The sequence below is a fragment of the Ammodytes marinus genome (genome assembly GCF_949987685.1).
Source record: "Ammodytes marinus genome assembly, chromosome: 6".
Classification (NCBI taxonomy): domain Eukaryota; kingdom Metazoa; phylum Chordata; class Actinopteri; order Uranoscopiformes; family Ammodytidae; genus Ammodytes; species Ammodytes marinus.
The window spans coordinates 15,105,597-15,126,511 of record NC_137235.1 but is presented as its reverse complement, the minus strand read 5'-3'; the positions used below and the strand labels follow the sequence as shown (position 1 = coordinate 15,126,511).

At 40.0% G+C, this 20,915-nt stretch overlaps 2 protein-coding genes across 2 annotated transcripts in view; both read left to right on the top strand.

The window, feature by feature from the left end:
* Positions 1-274: 274 nt before the first annotated feature.
* Positions 275-2,736, top strand: LOC307252316 (TBC1 domain family member 1-like; the record flags this gene model as incomplete). Its single annotated transcript, XM_080029953.1, has 2 exons — positions 275-895; positions 2,716-2,736. 2 exons carry the CDS (start codon positions 275-277, stop codon positions 2,734-2,736), a joined length of 642 nt encoding a protein of 213 aa, XP_079886079.1.
* Positions 2,737-4,097: 1,361 nt separating this feature from the next.
* The window catches only part of tbc1d1 (TBC1 (tre-2/USP6, BUB2, cdc16) domain family, member 1), a 44,347-nt gene continuing 27,529 nt past the window's right edge, over positions 4,098-20,915 (top strand). The window contains exons 1-5 of the mRNA XM_080029602.1: positions 4,098-4,236; positions 17,156-17,737; positions 19,312-19,401; positions 19,494-19,598; positions 20,517-20,649. Of these exons, the coding sequence (XP_079885728.1) occupies positions 4,168-4,236; positions 17,156-17,737; positions 19,312-19,401; positions 19,494-19,598; positions 20,517-20,649 (979 nt within the window). The 5' untranslated portion in view covers positions 4,098-4,167. The remainder of the gene's footprint in view (positions 4,237-17,155; positions 17,738-19,311; positions 19,402-19,493; positions 19,599-20,516; positions 20,650-20,915) is intronic.

The window sequence follows — 20,915 nt, the reverse complement described above, 5'->3', positions numbered from 1 at the left end:
GTAAAAGTCAGTATTCAGGGCATGTGTTCTTCCTGGTTGGGTGAATAACACCAGGTGGTCATTTTGTAGTAGGCTACCCTCCAAATGACCCTGTAACTGTACACTGTAGGCCTACTAAGCCGCTGTGTTTCTTTTAAATCTTATAAGATATATGCAGCTTGTTTTCCTGTTTGCTCATTTTTACCGTAGGTTTAAAGCAACGTCTCTGTCCTCTAACTGATGCTTTGCAGGTAAAACTAGAGGCAGACACCTGCCTCCGGCCACCCTGGCAGCCATGGAGGGACTGTACTTTGAAGTGAAGCCAAGAAGAGATCAACCCCCCAGGCCAGGGAGCTCTGAGAAACCCCCTCCTAATATAACCTCAAACCACCGCTCATGTCCGTCCCTTCCATATCTCACCTGTAGGCCACTTCTCCCTGACAAGCTCATCTCTGCTAGGATTGGACCACGGGGGGGAAAGGTAGAGGAAGAAGGAGAGGATGAGGAGGAGGAGGTGAGATACAATCTGACGTTAACCGGTTCTCTGCCGGTGCACCGCTTGACCACCATGGCCATGCTGCCCTGGGTGGTGGCTGAGATCACCAATGCTCAGCCTGCAAAGAAGGACCTGGGGGTTGGGTTGCGGTCCGGAGGTTCTGGAGGTGGACGGTTGGATTCATTTACCCGCAATCAGATGGTTTGTCTGTGCGTGTCGGCATCATGCGTGCGATGTGTGTCTGTTCTGGGAAAGGGCCTCGTCTGGGACCCTCTGACACACACAGTGCTGTTTGAATGTCGTCCTCACTACGTGACCAAGCTACTCCACAATAGCCAGGAGCCCAGCAGCTTTGGCTGCCTGGTGAGAGACACGCCAAACTGTTCCTGCTATGTCTTCCAGTGCCAGGACAGCACCAAGGTAGGTGTAGGTGTGTGTGTGTTGAGGGGGGGGGGGGGCAAACTAATGCCTCAATAGATAGGCTAATTGAGACAGAATGCACATTGCTCAAGCTCTAAGTAGAACTATATGCTCCAGACCTAATTGTTCCAAATTGTAAGGAATAATATGTAGAGAGCCACTTAGAAGGAATTGTAAGCTATACAAAAAAGAGAAAAGCTGTGGTAACAACCACAACAACAGACAAATACAATAGCTCAATAAAGGCCAAGTCAGTTCTATGCACTGTTCAGATAAAATGCAAAATGATGTTATAATTTTGCATTTTATCTCAACAGTCAAGTCAAGGGGAATGATTCATGAAACAAACAATCACATAGATTTGCCATGGCAGATTGGACTGTAATTCAGACGGGAAATTATTTGATTTACAGAAAAATGGATTAGCCTGGCGACCATCTCTTTAAATCTATGAAAACAAGCTGCCTGAGCATTATGGTGTGACCACAATTATGATGACATCCCACTGAGAGTATGCTGGAGCTTGCATTGTCGCTGTGGACACCCTTGTACACTGCACATCGACGACGTAAACACCAACAGTCATAAAATACACACATACAAACACGCGTTCGGACACCCCACTGACCAACTTGCTCTTGAACTCCTTTTAACTTTCCTCCACATGGCTTGCTATGCCAACAGTGTGTGTGCACTGTTAAGTTGCAGCTGGTGTCAGAGACATTTGATAGCGTGTTTATTGCACGCCATGCCCAACACACTAAATACTTCAAAAAGTATGTTAGCGAGATGGACACAATGGAAGACCTTGCTCTGGGGCTTTCTCATCACAAGGCATACTGTGTATATCACATGACAAACACCCTCATAGGCCTGCTTCAAATATATGACCAGCCACTGCAGCCAGCATGTACTGTGCGACGTACTGTAAATATAACTGACTGCATACTGTATATACACATATCACTGCATCTGTATGTGGTGTATATGCTCACATGCAAGATAAACCTGTTCTTGACCATGTACACACATATTCATGTTCACATGTTGTGTTGACTGTGCAGATAGTTGCTTCAGCAAGTGTATATGAGCTTGGTTTACATGAACCAAGCAGGATGTAGACCCACGTTACTATGACAACAACTTCCTGTGTCCCAGCAACTTGATGTGGTTTGTTGTGGTGTTTGTATGAATGTCAGTATGTGTGTCTGTGTGTGAGTGTGTGTGTGTGGTCGGTGTCAGTGGTTGCTTGTCCTCTCACTCTTATCAGCCATTTCAAAAATGTGGTGATGTCAGGCTGACCACCTGTTGCTCTAGCTCTGTCACGCTTAGACACACACACACACACACACACACACACACACACACACACACACACACACACACACACACACACACACACACACACACACACACACACACACACACACACAGATGCAGATGCACACTGAATATACAGGTACAAAACTTAATCTGTTAGAAATGCTTTTGCTTTAGTTTATTGATGTTTTGAGTAAAAGTCTTATTTAATATTTAAAACTGCGCTTACTGTTATGAGCTAAAATGGGAATCATGCATGGACATCCCCGGCCTTTGAGGACCAGAACCGCACACACGACCAAATATATAAACATTTATCTTACACAGGAAACACTGAAACACACTCTGCATCTGAGATTACTTTCAAGTGTGGGAGGTGATGATACAGTGACTAGCAGCCAAATTTACTGTACATGGTAAATGTCATGCACAGCAAACATCCAAGTCAAAGGTAACTCTTTACACTTAAAATGACACTTGTCTGTGCTGTGTCAGAACAGGTTCATTGTGAGCCCGTGTGATGATGAAAGTGTATTTGTTTTTTTTCTACTATGAAGTTGGAACTTAAAACATGTGTGCCAGTGCAGTCTGAACCAAAAGGCACAGTGGCATTCGACCAGCATGCACCAGAATGATATGGTATGCTATGATGGTCTCACTGGGCTGTACCTTACATTTTACAATACCTGCCTTCCCATTTTAAACATAAATTCCGAATTTAGGTCGCACACTGAATGGTGTGGCCATGTGGTGCAATGAAGAGAATATACAGACAACCACAACTTCAGAGACCTGGATTAATCTCCAGCCTCACAGTTACGCATTATTGTTGGCTCAATCAACCCATTCATTGGCTGTGCTTTGAATATTGAATTGAGTAACCACTGGAGTAACCACTGGGTGTCACCCACAACATGTGTTAAGGCCACAATGTCTCTGGAGCTTTATTTACCAAAGACCACTCTTCACCACTAACTATTGTAGTGTAGCCTCAGGAAAATCAGTAGAAAATCTCAGGATTTTCTACTTGCTGTTACATACAATATTCGATTATTTTTTGTCTTTTTTTTAAATCCTACAACTGTATGATAAACACGTGGATTTTATAATTCAATACTTTTAATTTAATCACTTTCTAATAGCAACTGGTGGGGCCTGTTATAGATTGTTAAACATGCTTCTTAGATAAGGTCTATTAAACTAAAGTTGTCTTGTTTTCATAGTATTTAATTTGAAGGCTTCGAAAAGAAAGTTGATGGGAGCTGCTGGATGAAGTAATTACAATACAAATTGTAACCAGTTCTGCAATAAAGCCATGCCAGAGAAAATATTGTGACAAATGTTGGCCAAGGGATGTTCACTTAGAATCTGTCTTGGTCATGAAGTTACTGTTCACTTTCAGCTGCAGTGCATCCCAGGGGCATTCATTCTTGCTTGATTGGTCATGCTCTACACACACAGGAAATACTGTTTATATTCAGATTGGGTCTACGAAGATAACAGGCACAAAATAAATCATGTTACGGTGAAGTGAAACCCACCCTTTACAGTCTATGAACTCGACCCAAAGTCTACCGCCTAAAAGTTTGACTGCCCCGGGACAGGAACTTGTTTCCACCCCTATCCTGTCCAAGCATTGGTGGATTCAGCTGGAAACCGCAGTTAGCTGAAATAAAGCAGGAAGTTGGTAATTTTGCCTTCATAACAAAACGATTGCATAGTACAGTGTAAAGAACAGCCATCGGAAGTGTCTGAAAGTATCTTATTTTGAAATGTTCGAACTGGCTTTGTTGCTTTGTTATGTTTGCCAACTTGACCACTATCCAAGTGATCCTCGGCTTCAGGGAGCATATGCAACTTTCCAATGAAATGATATTGAAGTTTCTGTGCCCGCACTGTCAAACGGGTTTCGGAGAAGTAGCCAGCCCACAGGTTTTGGCGTTGTAAAGTTTATGGCGGATGGGATGAAAGCGCGACTCCAGCGACTCAACCTGTTCAACGTCAAACAAGAACAGAAAGATGTAAGTTAAGTTGAGTTGTAAAAAGGTGTGTGGTTTTGTTTCGTTTTCCTACCATGCTAAGTGGCCAGTTAGCTAACGTTTAAGGAGGCAGTTAGCGAGCATTGACATTAGCTAAACTAGCGCGACCTGTTTTCAGCAGTTTCACAAATTAGCTGTCACTAATGTTAACGTTAGTTACGACAGGGTAGTCGTTTCATGTCTAACAATGCGTTTTTAGCCCATTATTGACGCAGAATGAAGTTTTCACCCTACTTTATTTATTAGGATATATTTTCTTTATTCAGCGAGCAAACGACCTGTCCCGCAGTGTTGTCTTTGGGTCAAATGTGCCTATTTTAACCCTGGTGAAAATAAAATGTGAACTTTTAATTAGCGCTATTTTCTCATGAACTTGCTACTGCAGTGGGCTAGTTGGTCAAGTACCATACCATAACTGGTCAAGAAATTAGGGGTGGAAAATGACACCACTGAATGGCTGTTAGTGTGCTGGTTGTAATTGAGGATTGTCAACAATTGTATTTGAATCCAAAGTGTATTATGTATTATAAACAGATACACGTTGTATTTTGCAGATAAGATGTCACTGAACTTTAGTGTTTTTTGGAAAGTTTTTGGATATGTATTTGACCAGTAAGTGGGTGGGGATTTTTAGAACCTCATTTAGTGTAAATAATATTTATTATTGTTTGTCTGCAACCATGAATGTTTGTGGTAGGGGGTCACACAACAATATTGTCACACATCTGATATGATTGGTTTGATCTTTGGCAGTAAGGTAATTGAGATGAAGTAATTATTTGATTAAATTATTAGTGTATTGTCAGAAAATGTATCTTCTAGGCTTATATCAGAGAAACCAGCACAGTGGATCATACTGTGTGGGCTCTCCTTTTCCTCTTTGCTCACAGTGTGTGTTGCTCAAACTACTGTATCTTTGAATTATAGTCTTCTGTCACTCATACTTGTATGGTACGTTACAATCCAGTCTGCCTTGCTGCTGTAAACACAAGCAAGCGTTGGTGTATGTGATTGAGCGTGTGAGTGAGTCACCATGGCGATATCACCTCCAGTGCCTCTGTGCTTATGCCAGGACTTCGCTCCTGGAAAAGGAAGCAAGTCATTCATTAGTCACAGTCTGTCTTGGGCTATCAATTCAGCAGTCTCTCTCTCTCTCTCTCTCTCTCTCTTTCTCTCTCTCTCTCTCTCTTATGGCTGCTTTTGCACATATTCCACCACCGCATAGCCTTGTTAGCTGTTCAATGAAAGCTATTGCTTGAAAGAAATTCTCCACTATCTCCAGAACGACTTGTGTAAAAGGCTGAAATGTAACTTTCTCAGTGACTACGCTTACATGCACAGCATCTTCAGATTAAGGTCCATATTCCAGTTTAGACAGTATTCCAAATTAGGTGTTTACATGTCCTAAATGCTATGATGGCTTACTCCGATTATGACCTTAAATTCTGATTAAGCTGAGCTTGAACTGGTGTATACATGGCTATGGCTTGGGCGGAATATGATATTAATCAGGTTGAGATAGGTATATTGCTTTGTGCATGTAAACATCACTGTCTCAACTTGGAAAGTACATCGGGCAGAAAATGTACCCTCAAAAGTAATTGGGGTCAACGAATACCCCGATTGTCCAAGGGAGACTAGTGCTTGGATTTCAAAGGTTTCTTTTTTTTCTGCGATACCCTCTCCTTGTAATCCCTTGTCTCACATGCTTTCCCCCTCCTCTTCATGTGACATTCTCCTTGTGCTGGACAAAAAAACAAGCCCGTAAACTGAAGGCACCTTCCTGTCTTTATATAACTGACACTCTGGTCCTGTCAGTTTTGAGTCTGCTTTTTGTCTATTATTATAGCAAGCTGTCTTTCACTGAGTTCATTCAAGGTTTTGCTTGCCTGCCTCCCTTGTCCCCCTGTCAGCCTTAGTGCTACACCTAACATTTCCACCCTACAAAGTATTTCAATCATCTGAGGTATAAACACATAATTTATCTGTGGACTTAACTGACCTCATTTGTTCTTTGCCAAGAGTGTTTCTGACTCAGCACAGTACTCTGACAACAAGTGCACACATTGTGTCCCCTGTTATCACATTTGAATGAGTTCCTCATCTGTGCCTAGCTTGTCTTTGTGCTGTGAAGTGGCTCCTTCATCAAAATAGAGAGTTGACAGTGTGTTTGACTCCCTTGTGGCAAACCATTACAGTCACTGACACTGGGTTACACTTCCTGCTTTACGACTATCCCCGACTTCAAAAATGTCCTCTTCTTTTGCGCTTCACTCTGTGTTATTGATGCTTGTGATCCATTGTATTTTATGGCTCCTGCACTTTGAACCTCTGGCTGGGCTCCACAAGGCACATGACCATGGGAAGTGCAGGAGTGGGACTTTTCGCTGGCTTGTCATCGGTGTTGTTGATCAGATTTTTTTCATATAAGTTTAGCTAAATAGGCTAGTGTGACAAATTTGACCTACTTTGTTTTACAGTCTACGAGTGGAAAGATCTCTGGGTGTAGCATTTAGTACAGTTATACACTAAGTTACTTTATTCGGACATAAAGTTAAAAATTCTATAAATTATTTATGATTGGGTAGAAAATCACAGTAGCATTGCTGTGTTTCATCATGTGTAAAGTCCTATTCAAGTTGGCCTATGCTGCTTAATAAATGTGGGACACAATGCTGTTCTGGAGTCCCTCAGCCCTGCGTAAACGGCGTAGTCTAGAAAGTGAAGAAAAATTCAAGAGAAGCCGAATGTTGGCAAATCCATTCAATGCATTTGTTATTTGTACTATGTTTTCCCTAACAGTGCTGGTAAAGGACTGTACCCTTCTTATGACGTTCTCACCTTTGACCTATTTGCTCTCTTTGACAAACACTAGAAAGTTTATTTTGTTTATTGCACTGAATTGCAGCTTCTCTTTTACTTGTGGTACTTGTGTAACTTCATTCTTTTGGAGGTCAGTACTACAGAAGGTCTATTAATTCTGGCTTGGTGAGAGACACTATGCTTTTTCAATGTTGTTCCTCTGTGAGAGGCCAGGTCTGTGGGTCACAGCCTGAGGCTGTGTCCAACTGCCTTCCTGTCTGAGATCAGCCTCATGTAAATGTTTTACTGAACAAGATTCTGTGTGTTGTGTGTCTATAAGGCTGAACTCTGAGGAGAGGATACTTATTTCCACTCCCCTTAAATCCTTTCAATTCACAACTCAAAAGAAGCAGACATTTAAGCCAGTCTAAAAGTTGCAGGAAGGGGTCCGAAAAAGGAAGCATTGGCAAAAGAAATCCAAGAATGTCTGTTTGGAGAGATCCCCATGTCACAGACATCTTCATCTTTTTTACATGGCTGGAAAGTGAGAAACGGATAGAAACACATGTGCCTTTTGAGGCTAAAACAAATATTGATTTTTTTCATCGAATTATAATATGCTGATCATTTCTTCATAATTTGCCTGTGAAATGTAAAATCATTTTGAAAATATCTTAATAATCAAAAAGCTTGTTTATCCTGACCCAAAGTCCATATCACAGGTTGTCAGGAGGGGGGCGGAGAAGGACGAAGCAGAGTGTTGACAGAGAATGCTGAGAGTGCCCAGATGAGAGGAAGCATTTCCCGAAAATCTACATTGTTTTTTGTGCTGTGATTCGTGTCAGGTTGCTCTATAGGAGTCATTAATGAGAAATTAAGACCAGACCAAAGTAGGATAATAGGAGATCTTTAAAATTGTTCATCAGTTCATTTCAGCTCTACTTTCCTTTCAGTTTAACCTTTCTCAAACGAGGAACCATAGAAAAATAATATTTGAACGATTTGATATTTTGCATGATAGATTGCCATGTTTGTGATAGCTAAAACATGTATTTATACAGACAGGGGTTTGAACTTTGAACTGCAAAGGGAGTGACTGCAATGATAAGAGGAGTAGATACTTTAACATGCTGAGCTGTTATCAGCCAAACAAAGCAGCGGGAGCTAAACTGGTGGAATAAGGGAGGGGGGCGGGGGGGCTGTAATGAGAAAGGGCTAGACTAGTTTATTTAAGAAAACACTTTCTCCTCCGCTTTCTGTCCGCTATGTTTCTTTAATGACCGAAGAGAAAGTAGTGAGTAGAGAGGCACGAGAAAGGACTAAATGTTTGTGTTGGTTCAAGTGTTTGAGCAAATGAAAGTAGAAGGAAGAGGAGGGGTGGACGGAGGGCAGGGGAAGCAAAACAGAGAATGGTCTGTTAAGTGGACAGAGAGCAGACTCCACTCTTATGCCAGGATGATTGAAACTAAGCAGGCAGTACGCTACTAGAACTTGGTGTCTGGATTCTGATGATGTTGGGTGATGTGTTTAAATGAGGCACGTGTTAAAGCTATTGTGCGTATCTTCTGTCGCCCCCATTAGGAATTCTGAGTAATTACAACAACACTGTTTACGCATCTACATGAGGTAAGCCCTTGGTGATCGCTCATGGATTTTGTTCCTTCTGCTGAACGTCTATGATTTTTCTTAGCAGTAGAATAGAACAACCGAAACATTTCGTGGGCGCTTCTTGAGCTCCTGTGCCAGTGTCAGGGGGTAACACCAGTTTGTAAACGTTGCCTTACTGAGAAATACAGAGAGTTATGAGGAGTTGATAGACTTAATCAACTTTGTGTCAATTTTGTGTCAACCTGATGATAAGCGATGGCTTGAATGTAACTGACATTAATTTATATGAAAAAGTTACAGACTATAGCAGTAAACCGATAGTAGGAGGAGGTGGAGCAGAAGAGGGAGCCTGTAAGATGAAGAAGTCCACGAGTGGCACAAACAAAGACACTTTAAATGACATGAAGTAGTTTGGGGAACACAATGACCATTTTAGGAATTGGTCATAGGCTGAATCTCTCATTGGCTGATTTAAATAAATAAATACAAGATTTTAATTTTTAAAAAATCGATCAGTGTACTAGGGCTGGCCCGAATTATTCGAATATTCGAATACTCGTTCGGAAAATTAGTATTCGGAGTTTAAATTAGTATTCGGAGCTTCGTTTTTTTTTTTTTTTTTTTTTTTTTTATAATTTTTTTTTTTTTTTTTTTTTCAACATTTTTTTTTGCAAGAAGCTAGTACTGCAATATAATGTCATCAAATAATTTTATATTTGGATATAAAAGTTAGTAATATTGTAGTAGTAGTAGTAGTAGTAGTAGTATTGCTCATTTAGGAGGATATTACATCACTAAGTGTCATAGCGCATCCATTACTTCACCTCCGAGCGCGTAAATCTTCAACAAAATATGCAGATACTGTCAAAATCGGTTCCAGGGAGTATATAGGGATTATTAACGTTTAAAAAAAAAAAAAAAAAAAAAAGATTTAATTTTTTTTTTTTCTTTTTTTTTTGATGGTGTGTTTTTCTGGAACGAATATTCGAATATTCGCTCGGAAAAACCAACGAATATTCGAAGCCTGAAAAATGGTATTCGGGCCAGCCCTACAGTGTACCCAGCGCGCCTCCATGCTATGAACCATTATCCAAATATATATTTATTTAACATGGGAAGTAGCCAGTAGAACAGAATGTGTTTATGTCTGGTGCCATGTCTTCCTTTGGGAGTAAGGCCCCTTATCTTCACAACATGGGCAGTTTATGAAATTAAAGCAGCACACTGCACCAGAATGCTTTATGCAGGACGTTATAGAGTACATTGTTAGGCTGCAAAAGGTCCCTCTTATCATGACATGTTTAGCTCTTCTTCTTCATGAACATAAATATACAAAGTAAAAATGAGAAGGCCTGGAAGAGTTCTTGATATATTTTTAAAACATGTAATGACACATACATACACAGGCACACTTCACACAGAAGTCACAGTGGTACTGTCAGTCAGGGAACATATTGAGTGGCTGTTAGTGTCAATAATAGAATTGTAGAGTAGAGCCAAGGGCTGGTCACATGCTTCCAAACCATCCAAAATTCCTGCTACTGATTAAGCAAGGAAAACAATAGGGGAGAATGGGGTAAGTAGGCACACTTTTTACTCTAGTGAGAATTGCTCATCACCTAAACATCTTTCAATAGTCATTCCTACATTAAATTGAAGCTTAAGGTGTTGGCTTGAAATGTGTACCCCTCACTTTTTCTATCTTATTGTAATAAAGAAGAAATTAATCGTCAAAGACACCCTTACACATTGTGACAACCAACCCATCAAGGGGTCGGTTGTCACACACTATGGGGTTGTTTGTCACAATGTTATCTTAATGGGAATAATCTTAAAAAGAAGACAAGAAAGCAGAACAAAATTTGAACGTGTAATTGCATTGTCAAGTTGACAAATAGGCCTACATAACTTACTGTAGCCTTGGCAGCTGGTCTAGTTTGGGATGCACTGGGTTGTTTTAATTTTGTTGCCCTTTTTTCTTTTGCATGCTAGCTGCCTTTTCCTGCTCTATTCTCTCCTTCTCTGGGGTGTCAGTGAGGACACAGCTTAACAATTTCTTTCGTTATTGTGTTCCTTTTCTGGCTGCAGCCTTTGGATAACATGTGACAACCAACCCCCCAAAAAATGTGACGACCAACCCCAACTTGAATTTCTTGCTAGCATCAAGGCCAACAACCACCTGACAACTAATTAGCTTGCTAACCACAATCTAAACTATAGTTTACCCTTCACACTTTTTATGGGTAACAAGTGTTTTGTTATAAACCCATTGTGTAAAAGCCTAGAAGAAAAATACTGAGGAGCTAAATATTTTCAATTTGACATGAAAAACACAAACAGTCCTCTCACCTCAAATTCAGCAGTCTAACTCCAAGGAAGACTATGTAGGTGACCTCTGACCCCAATTGTGGATATTTACATACCAAAATTTCACAGACAGCGCCTTCTGGTTCCGAGATATAACGATTGTGACAACCAACCCGTGTGACAATTTACCCCGTTCTCCCCTACTATAAGAAATTAGTTTTGGAGATATCATGCTAACTAAAACTAAAGCGAACCACAAAGACCAAAAGCATAGCAGAAGTACTTCACTATAAAAAATCTCCTTTAGTAGTAATATCGGCGCATTCAAAATCTTGTGTAAAAGTACAAAAAAACAAAACAAATACTGTAATTAAAGTAAGTAAAAATATCCATTATGCATAATAATCCCTCTTTTAAATGTAATCCACGTACACTTAATGCACCTCCCTCTCTCTACTTGCAACCATTAAGAGAGAGGCTAATTACGCTTTTGTCATTCTTATAGACCTTTTCCACAGCCAGACACTTGGATTTGTAATAGGAGGATTAGAAATGGTGTATTTGATAACAATAATGATGGCTGAGTTCCACTTAAAAGAGATCATGTTGTGCATGATGGTTCCCGAATTGTACTCAATTCATGATTATTGCCGGTAGGATATTCTGACGGTATGAAAACCTTAAGCAAAAATACCACAGTTTCACTGTATCACAGTATTGTGATCACAGCTCTCAAATGTTATTTTGAGGTGTCTGAGTAAATAACAAACATAAAAAAAGTAAAAGTTATGATGCAGGAATATTCCGAACATTAATAAACGTATCTGTTAAAACCCTAATACCTTAGAACGGTATGGCGGAAAATAATGACGGTTTTGAAACCTTGACTTGCGGTATCCCTTGAAAACGGTTATCGGCCCTTGCCTAATTTGCCATTGTGTGTAAATATATTACATTATCACTCCCCACCACCGTACTGCTACTTTGCTATCTTTTTTGAAGAGACAAAACTCAGGGGTCAAACCCATTCATTACACTTAGATCATTCAGCTGACGCACTCATTCAGAGCAGATGCAACAAAGCAGCAAATGTGGCAGTGTGAGGCAGGCATTGTTTCAATAAAGGAACAGCAGTGAGCACACCTCATGCCGGTGCAAGACGCAGCATGACCTGGTTGTATGTGTGTCTGTCAGATAACAGATTGTGTAGCTGCTCAGGCATCTCATATTCATGACGTCACTGATGTGACTCAACCTTTGCTTCTGCTTTGCTCGTCTACTTCCTCCTAGAAGGTCTGTGGTCTCGTACAAAACAAGTGTGGGGGAGCAATCTGGGCCCACAGTTTGTCGGCAGGCACGCAAGGGTTATAGTCTAAATTGTAAGTTGTTTTTGTCGATGAGTATCATAATATTGATATAGCATAATGTCTTTTATCCAGTCTTTTTTCTTTCTTTTTGTTAATATATGAAAGCAAGTAAGGCTCATAAACCTAACCAAAATGGACCAGTACTTTGATCATTAACAAAACTGGCTCAACATACAAGGATTAGCAAAATATTCCATTATTTAGCTATTTAGCATAACCAACTCAATGTGCCAGTGATACACACAATCATAGGTCAACAGGAAGGCAAACTTCCTATTTATTCTCACTCTGGTTTCTTCATTGTAATGTGTTACTGTTTTGTATGTTTACATAGAAGAAGTTGCTGTAGGTTGAAGCCTGTGAGTTTGAAAGAAAATATGAAGAACTTAGTCATTTTACAGGAATAACCACCACCAGTAACTCACTTGGACATTGAGCTAGAGCAGCTTTATTCTTCAGGCTGCAGTCTGTTATTTTCATAGGATGAGCGGGGCGTTTTCTTTGTATATTGATGTTGCAACTGTTGCTAATTTCCAGTCATAGGCTTATATTATCAGCACTGAGACTGTCCCCATAGTACAGAAGAAAGATTGTCATATAAAACACAATATATCACAGTGTGCCTAGACACGATTGACCTTATAAAATTTGTATTTGCAAACTAGAAGAAACTTGTGTTAAAATGAAATGCAGGTTTTTACTGTGTTGCTTTAATTTTCAGTGACTAATGATAGATGATATATAATAATATCACTTTTTATCAGCTGCTCTTCACAGTATCATTATTTTACCACACACAGCCTTTGCAGTATTGACCTGTTGAGTCAGTTATGATGAAACTTTGTTTTGTGATCGCTATCATATTCCTTTCAGACAGTGATTGTGGCCCATCTTAATAGCTAGTAACTTAGATGACTTACAATTGACCTTTCAGGATCAGGATTAGACTGGATAACAGAAAATTGGTTTAGTATTAAGGAGTGAATTGAGAAGATTGTATTTAGGTTTTGCTACTTGTTTGCCAGTTAACCATATTATTACATTGTTACATGGCATGAATTTAAGCCTACATTAGCCATAGAAACAAATTAGCCACCTTTTCAAGTCTCCATGGATGATACTTTACTGGCCAGTTTCTCTAGCCTTACCAAGCTCTTTTTTATAAATATGTTTTTTTTATCTTCCGTGTGTGCAATGTGTCAGACTGTTTTATTGGTCATGGAAATCCTCTGCGTTAGTAATGGAAAGAAAGAGTGGTCACTGAAATGTTTTTTTTGTGAGAGGAGAGCCCTGACTTTGGGTGCATTTGTTCACGGCTATCCTCATTCAACCCTCGGTTACTTTCCACTTATCTGCAGACCAGCAAGTAGCAAAATAACTGCAACACATCTGCATCATAAAATGAATGTGGTATGCTGAACGCTTGAAAGGACAAAAATGACTTTTGCATTGGATTTTGCTTGATCATCTACAAATTAAAATAAAATGTAGTTGCCAAATTGTTCTTTATCTAAGGGAGCAAGTATGTTGTGTGTGTACGTGCCGTGGGAATAGTGAACAACAATATCTCTTTTTACATTTCCAGGAAGCCAGACAAAAGCACCAAAGCACTCTCTGTTGTTCTGCTCTGTTTTTTCCTTACCAGAGAGCTTTCATGAAGCTTGAAAGCGAGTGTTTCAATTCGCCATGTTCCATGTTTTTTGTAACGCACTGGGCTGCTGGGTCCGTTTGGGAATGCGCCAGAGAAACAACAGGGAGTTGATATTAATAGACATGTTCAGCTGCTGAGTAAACATAACATAAATATTGACCTCACTGCAATGAACCAGCAGTGCTGCTAATGTTCTACTGCTTATTTCTTTCATGCAAGACTACTGAAACTTTGAGTTTCAGCCATCATTTGTAGACAAACACTCAGTGACATGGCAGCTTGTGTGTGTGTATAAACCCTGTTTTGGAGCATTGATTGATCTTATAGCTGCTCTCCTTTTCTTCCTCAGATATATTCAAGTCTCTTGTTACAGTTTGTACATGGGTGTGTGACAGTGTCTACCCCTGTGTTTCTCAGTCTGTATACACATGTTCAATAATCTTTAAGGCAGGCCAGGAATAGGTAGATCCGTTCGGGAGAGTCTTGTGCTGCTGAGAGCATTAAGCTTGCACGGAAAAAGTCAAGATCAGGAAACGGGTTAACAGCTTTAAATAGTTTTATGAAAAATGAAAGAAGACATTAAAGTTAAAGGGCAGAGAGTGGAGAGGAAAAGCAAGGGTCAGAAGGAAAGGAAAGAAGGGAATCCAATAAAGGGAAAGTGAGTACAAAGCCTGCTTTGAGCTGCAAGGTCCCAATTAGGGTATTTTTTTCAACACAGGAAGATATCACAAGGGCTGCTGTATTTCAGGGAACTATTTGACGCATTACTCCATACAGCAGGTTAGCTCATAGTGAGGTGTGTCATCTACATTGATAAATGTTTAATCATGTTTTTATTTTTTATTTCAGGGTTGACCCACGGCTGGGTACTAATATCTATTGTATCATCGTCAAAAATCAATATTCACATCTGGCTCATAGAGTTCTCCAGTACTTAGTATATGGAGAAAATCCGTTATGAGATTTCACAGAAAGCCGCAAAATTTAAACAGATATGGCAGCCTTTCCTTGACTACATAACATTACTGAAGGGACCTATATGACACCTTGTTGATTTTTTATTTTCTGCTTACATTTTTTTGCCTTTTGTTAGTTATTTATTTTTTATTTTTGTTCCTCTTCTTCAGGTTCTTTTGTGTACGTGTATGTTCTCTAAAAAAAAACATAAATACAGTATTTAAAAAAATATGTAAAAAAAATATTCGGAAGAAAAAAGATTATGTTTTAATAGAGACACCACAATCTCAATTTTTGGGGCTGATACCAATCACCGTTATTAAATAAATCGGTTTACACATGACTCATAGTCGTTGCGCTTAGATTAAAGTTTCCAAATGAATAGGCCTCCAAATATTATTCAGAATCAGATACTTCAATTTGCAATGAATATCAAACAAATGCTAAGTAGTACATTTTGAATTGTATTACTTTTCTTTTAAAAACATGAACATAAAGACTAGGGGTGTGCACGTGTACACGTGTAACCGTGTAACCGTTTAGTAAATCATAACCGTTTAGGAAAAATCAATAAACGAAAACCGTTTTTAACTTTTTTTTTTTTTTTTTTTTAATTTTCCCTTTTTCAAAGTTTTTAAAAATTTTCTGGAGACACGCATTTATTGATTTTACATCACTAATAAACTAATTGGGGATGATAAAAGCTAGTCTGCCTAATCGGTCTGTCCCTCGGCGAGTGTGTGTCTGTGTGAGTGTTAGGGGGATGGCCATTTAGAATTTTTTCTTTAACCGGTTAACCACCAGAATTAACGGTTATTAACCGGTTAACCGTTAAGATTTAATGTAGCCTATTTATAGTGAAATACATGAAGCATTATAGCAGGGCTCCCGGCCTTTTTTTGGACCAGCATATTAATTTAAAAACAATGCAGGGACCAGTAGCCAACTTAAATGCCTACATTTTGACACAGCACCTTTGTCTGTTGTGAGAAGAAGAGGTCTAGTATGCGAATGTAGGAGCAGAAAGTGCAATAAGTGACTGAAAAGGGACATTTACACACACACACAGGCTTAGGGGATGGGTAGCCTACCATCATTCATTATTTACCGACAGTTGGCATTTTTACATCCGGTTCAGCAATATCAAAATAAGAGTCCGGATTTCAGAGAAATTAAGATGATTTAATTTTTTTTAACCGTTTAACCTTTAGTATTAACCGGTTAAAGATCTTCTTAACGGTTAACGGTTAACCAGTTAACCATGGACATCCCTAGTGAGTGTGTGTATCGGCGCATACACACACGCGGGGAGTCGCCGTGCTGGGGCTCGACTCACAGCCACGGACGAGTGATGAAAGATAACCTAAATATTAAAGTTACTCGGTTGTCGTGAACTACGCTTGTAAGTAGCCCGAACTTTATAACACCTGTTCAACCTGCATAAACGTGGACATGTAGAAATTTGTGCGAGAGGCTATATTAATCAGGAAACTAATGAAGAGCGATAATGACGGCGCACATGACAGGCGAACTTCCCGCGTAAACGGACACCCGCCGTGTGTGTGTGTGTGTGTGTGTGTGTGTGTGTGTGTGTGTGTGTGTGTGTGTGTGTGTGTGTGTGTGTGTGTGTGTGTGTGTGTGTGTGTGTGTGTGTGTGTGTGTGTGTGTGTGTGTGTGTGTGTGTGTGTGTGTGTGTGTGTGTGTGTGTGTGTGTGTGTGTGTGTGTGTGTGTGTGTGTGTGTGTGTGTGTGTGTGCGCGCGCGCGCGCCATGGACCTATTATAAGAGGTGTGTAAACGAGCGTAGTTCATGTCAACTGTGTCTTTACAGGCTAACGAACGTGTATGTGTGTGTGTCTGTGTGTGTATGCGCGCGCCTTCAAGACGGCGGGCGCACGAGGACAATGACGTCACGGTTAACCGTGTACACGAAAAAAAATCCGTCGTGTACACGGTTAGACATTTTTGTAAACGTTCACACCCCTAATAAAGACGCTTATGTTATATTACTCTACACTGGGACCAAATCTGTTCATGAGAGACAGATCAGTTGCTGTATCTGGCAACAGCTCTATTTTGTACCATGCCTAAAGTGTTTTCTTGTTCTCAAATAGATAGTATTTATTAGTATAATGTACTATGCTTTGGTCACTCACTATGTGTTCTGAAATCAGATACAGGCTCTTATCTTCTGCCCTCTCTCTCCCCCAGGTTCCTGAGATCATCAGTACGTTGAGGCAGGCTGGCAAGAACTCGGCACGCAACAATGACATCATTGCCGTTTCCAGCAAAACCTCCAGTGGAGGCAGTGATGCCTCTGAAACATGTTGCTCTTCTGTCTCCACAACGACAACCTCCGCAGCGCCTTCTGTGGCTTTATCTCCAACGGCCTTCGCCAAGAGGTTTGAGGTGCTGTTTTGCGGCCGTGTGAGTGTTGCTCACAAGAAGGCCCCTCCTGCCCTGATAGACGAGTGCATCGAGAAGTTTAGCCAGTTGCATGGCTCAGTGACGAGTGATCAGGGAGAAAGTAGTGCTGGGCTGAGGAGGAGGGCTTTCTCTTTGCAATCCAATGGACTCTGGGGCGATGCTGTTGGTAACGGTGCTGCTGGGAGCCCGACCACGGGAAAGAGACCTGTCCTGTTTAAAAGAGACCCCAGTTTTCCCTGTCTGCAGGCCCTGGATGAGAACGGACTCTCACCAGAGATTTCAAACAACAACACTACTGATGCACACGCCTACTCGGCCGGAGTGCAGCCCACCAGCCTGCAGGAGAACAGGACTATGCTGTTTATGGTAATTCTCTCCGAGTGGACCCGCGCACAAATGAGAGCAAATATGGAGTAATTCCTCTGCACCCATTTTTATTTAACACTCTTAAACGGATAGTTATAATCCATTACAATAATTACTTTCCAAGAAATCAAACTAAATCTAAGATAACTTTAATCTGTCCCCAGACTCCCAAATAATTCGCTGTGTGCAAAATATCACCAATGTGGAATTCTTGCACACTGTCAGAAGTGAGTAAAAAACGTTTGGTTTTGCAGCAGTTTTAAGCTCTGAACGTGCATGGGAGTCCGAGGTAGGCATGCTACAACGGGAAAATTACACAGGTTATTTTAAGGCTATTTTATCATTTATGTTAACACGCATAGAGTGATGCTGTGCTGTGTACCGAGGAACATTTTTTTTTAAGGTTGATTGTTGAGATAGAGCCAAGGCAAAATTTAAAATCATTACTATTCGGCTTTATTCCACATCAATGTAGACATGCAGCTGAAAAAGCACACTGTTTTTTTTCCAGACTAACACTCTTATTGTGGGTTCCTCCAGCTCTCACACAATGTTTTCTTCTCAGACATTTCTTTTGAGAATAGGAAGATAACTTTGTAATGCATTCAAATTACAATGATCTATTCCCTAAATAACAGGTCCACACAGTCACTCACAAAAGGAAAGACAGGGAGATAACCAAAGAGAGACACAGAGATAAATCCCCTTATGACTCAGTAAGAGCAAATGCTGACTGCTGCTCAAATTGAGCTTTGTCATGCTCCCCTTATTCAACGTTGTTTGACCTCAGCGACCTCCTGCCAACAGGAGTTGTCCTGTTTGTCCCACAGACAGGAAATGGTGACCACTGGCACAGGAACCAGCAGGCCCTGTTAGCTGTCCCTCTCAGCAAATACAGACATATCATTGACATTGATGATACGTCCTGCTGCTGCCTTGGTTTGTAGACAGGACCATCTCATCCTCATCACCTCAAATTTAAAGATGCATATTTAATCCGCCCTTTTCCTCTAGAACGAGTCAAGATTATGTGATTCAGATTTGATACAGAAGTACAAAGATGGGGAACTTTTTGACAGCAAGAAAAGCTGTGCCCACAGAGCTTGAAGACTTGGGGAATTAACAGACATGAGATCATTTGCCTGTATGAACAACTGAAAAGTCCCTTGTTGAGTTTAAGAGCGATACTGAATCATATCCTGATGATGGAATGAACGGGGATATCCTTTCAAAGGGGAACTGTCATAAATGTCATCTGTATTTTTGGAAAAGAGAAGAATTGAAACCCCCTTAAATATCACGTAATCAGTGGTCAAAAATTGTAGTTGCAGTTCAGTTAAAGAGAAATTCATTGATAGGCTTTCATGCCATAAGCGTATCCAAATATGAGCCAAATGTCAAGGAAAAGCTGAAATTTCTGTGTGAGAAATTGGTACTCGGCCCTTTGCAAGTTTAGTCTGTGAGGCTCACTGTTGTCACGACTACATCACAAAGTCAACTACACACATAGAAACACACCCTCACATAAATGCATTATTCTAACTGTTTTGCCTTTGTGTTTATCATTGTTTCAGGTTGGCAGGTCGCAGATCTTCTTGGTTAGTCCGGACACTAAGAAAGTTTCCATAGAAAAGAGTTTCAGAGAAATTTCTTTCTGCTCACAGGTATGAAGCAATGCACATAATTGTCCTTTTAGGATGTGTGTGATTTGGAATCCTTAAACAACCTGATTTTTTTTTTTTTTTTTTTTTATCAGGGCATTCGTCATGTGGACCACTTTGGCTTCATTTGCAGGGAGACAGTGGAAGGAGGGAGCTGCCACTTTGTTTGCTATGTCTTCCAGTGCACTGACGAATCACTGGTGAGTGACATATATCGAAGGGACATCAAGCCAAGACAAGGATGGGGCATGTTGTGTAAAAGACATAAAATTGATGAGACACTTTTTTATTATTATAATTATCTGCTTCCATCAAACACAAAGAAAAGCAAAAATCCAAGAGGCATAATCCTGTTGGTACAATAATTGATTTATAATGCACATCTACTGTACTGTCTTTTGTATTAATGTTAATGTGAATACAATGCAGTTGAGCATTATGTATTTCCTGTATCTGTATCACACTTCCATATATTTCCACATCAGCTCTTTTCCATTCAGTGTTCATATTTGATCAGCCCACTCAGTTTAATTTAACACCTCGCAAGTTTGCTTTGGATTTCAGATTGAGAGCGCCACAATGCATGACGCTGACATTTATTCACCAATGCTACTGTCTGTGTAATATCAATCAAGATTAAATTCTGCTCTGATGCTTTGTCCCGGTGTATCTGAGCTCCACCAAGACATGGTGTGCCAAATGTTCAGTTTGATCAACAAAAAAACCTCGGTCATTAGATGGATGTACTTAACTAAATAATGGTTATTATAATTGTGCACTCTGATTGGCTTACACTTACATAGATACTTGCTAAAACATCTGTAATTCTTCATTGCTTTCAGAGTTAACTGGAGCGACAAACTCCAGATTTAACTTAATGTTTTTACTTCTACTATGATATCTTCAAATATCCAGATTTCATACATAAAGTGAAACGTAATTTTGATAAGAAAAGTGGTGTTCTAGACACAAACATAATGGACCCTAAATGATTAAAAATTTATGGGTTAGTGGATAAACCTGTTCTAATCATCAGTAAAATACAGTCACAAATCAACTAATGCACTGAAAGGTATTGAATAATGTATTTCATCCGAACTGTACCTTTTCTCTTGTAGGTGGATGAGATCATGCTTACTTTAAAGCAGGCATTCTCTGTGGCAGCCCTGCAACAGAATGCAAAGACCCAGAGCCAGCAGTGTGACAGCTGCCCCATGCAGCAGCTCCACAGACTGTGTGAGAGGATAGAAGGTAAAAAAAAGAAAAAGAAAGAAAGCTCTGTTACATTTAAAAAAAAAACACTTTTCAAATTAAAATTGGTTGGAGTAATATTGATAAGTCAAGTGTATACACTTGTATAATAGGAGATTTAAAGAGCAATTTTGTTCAGCCGGTGTACATCTAATTTACTTTTTTTTAAATAGTGGCAAAAGGCTCAAGCTCTAAATGTCATACATATTTCATATTTGCATGAAATGGTTTCAGCAGGTTAACTCTACATGTGAATGGGATGGATT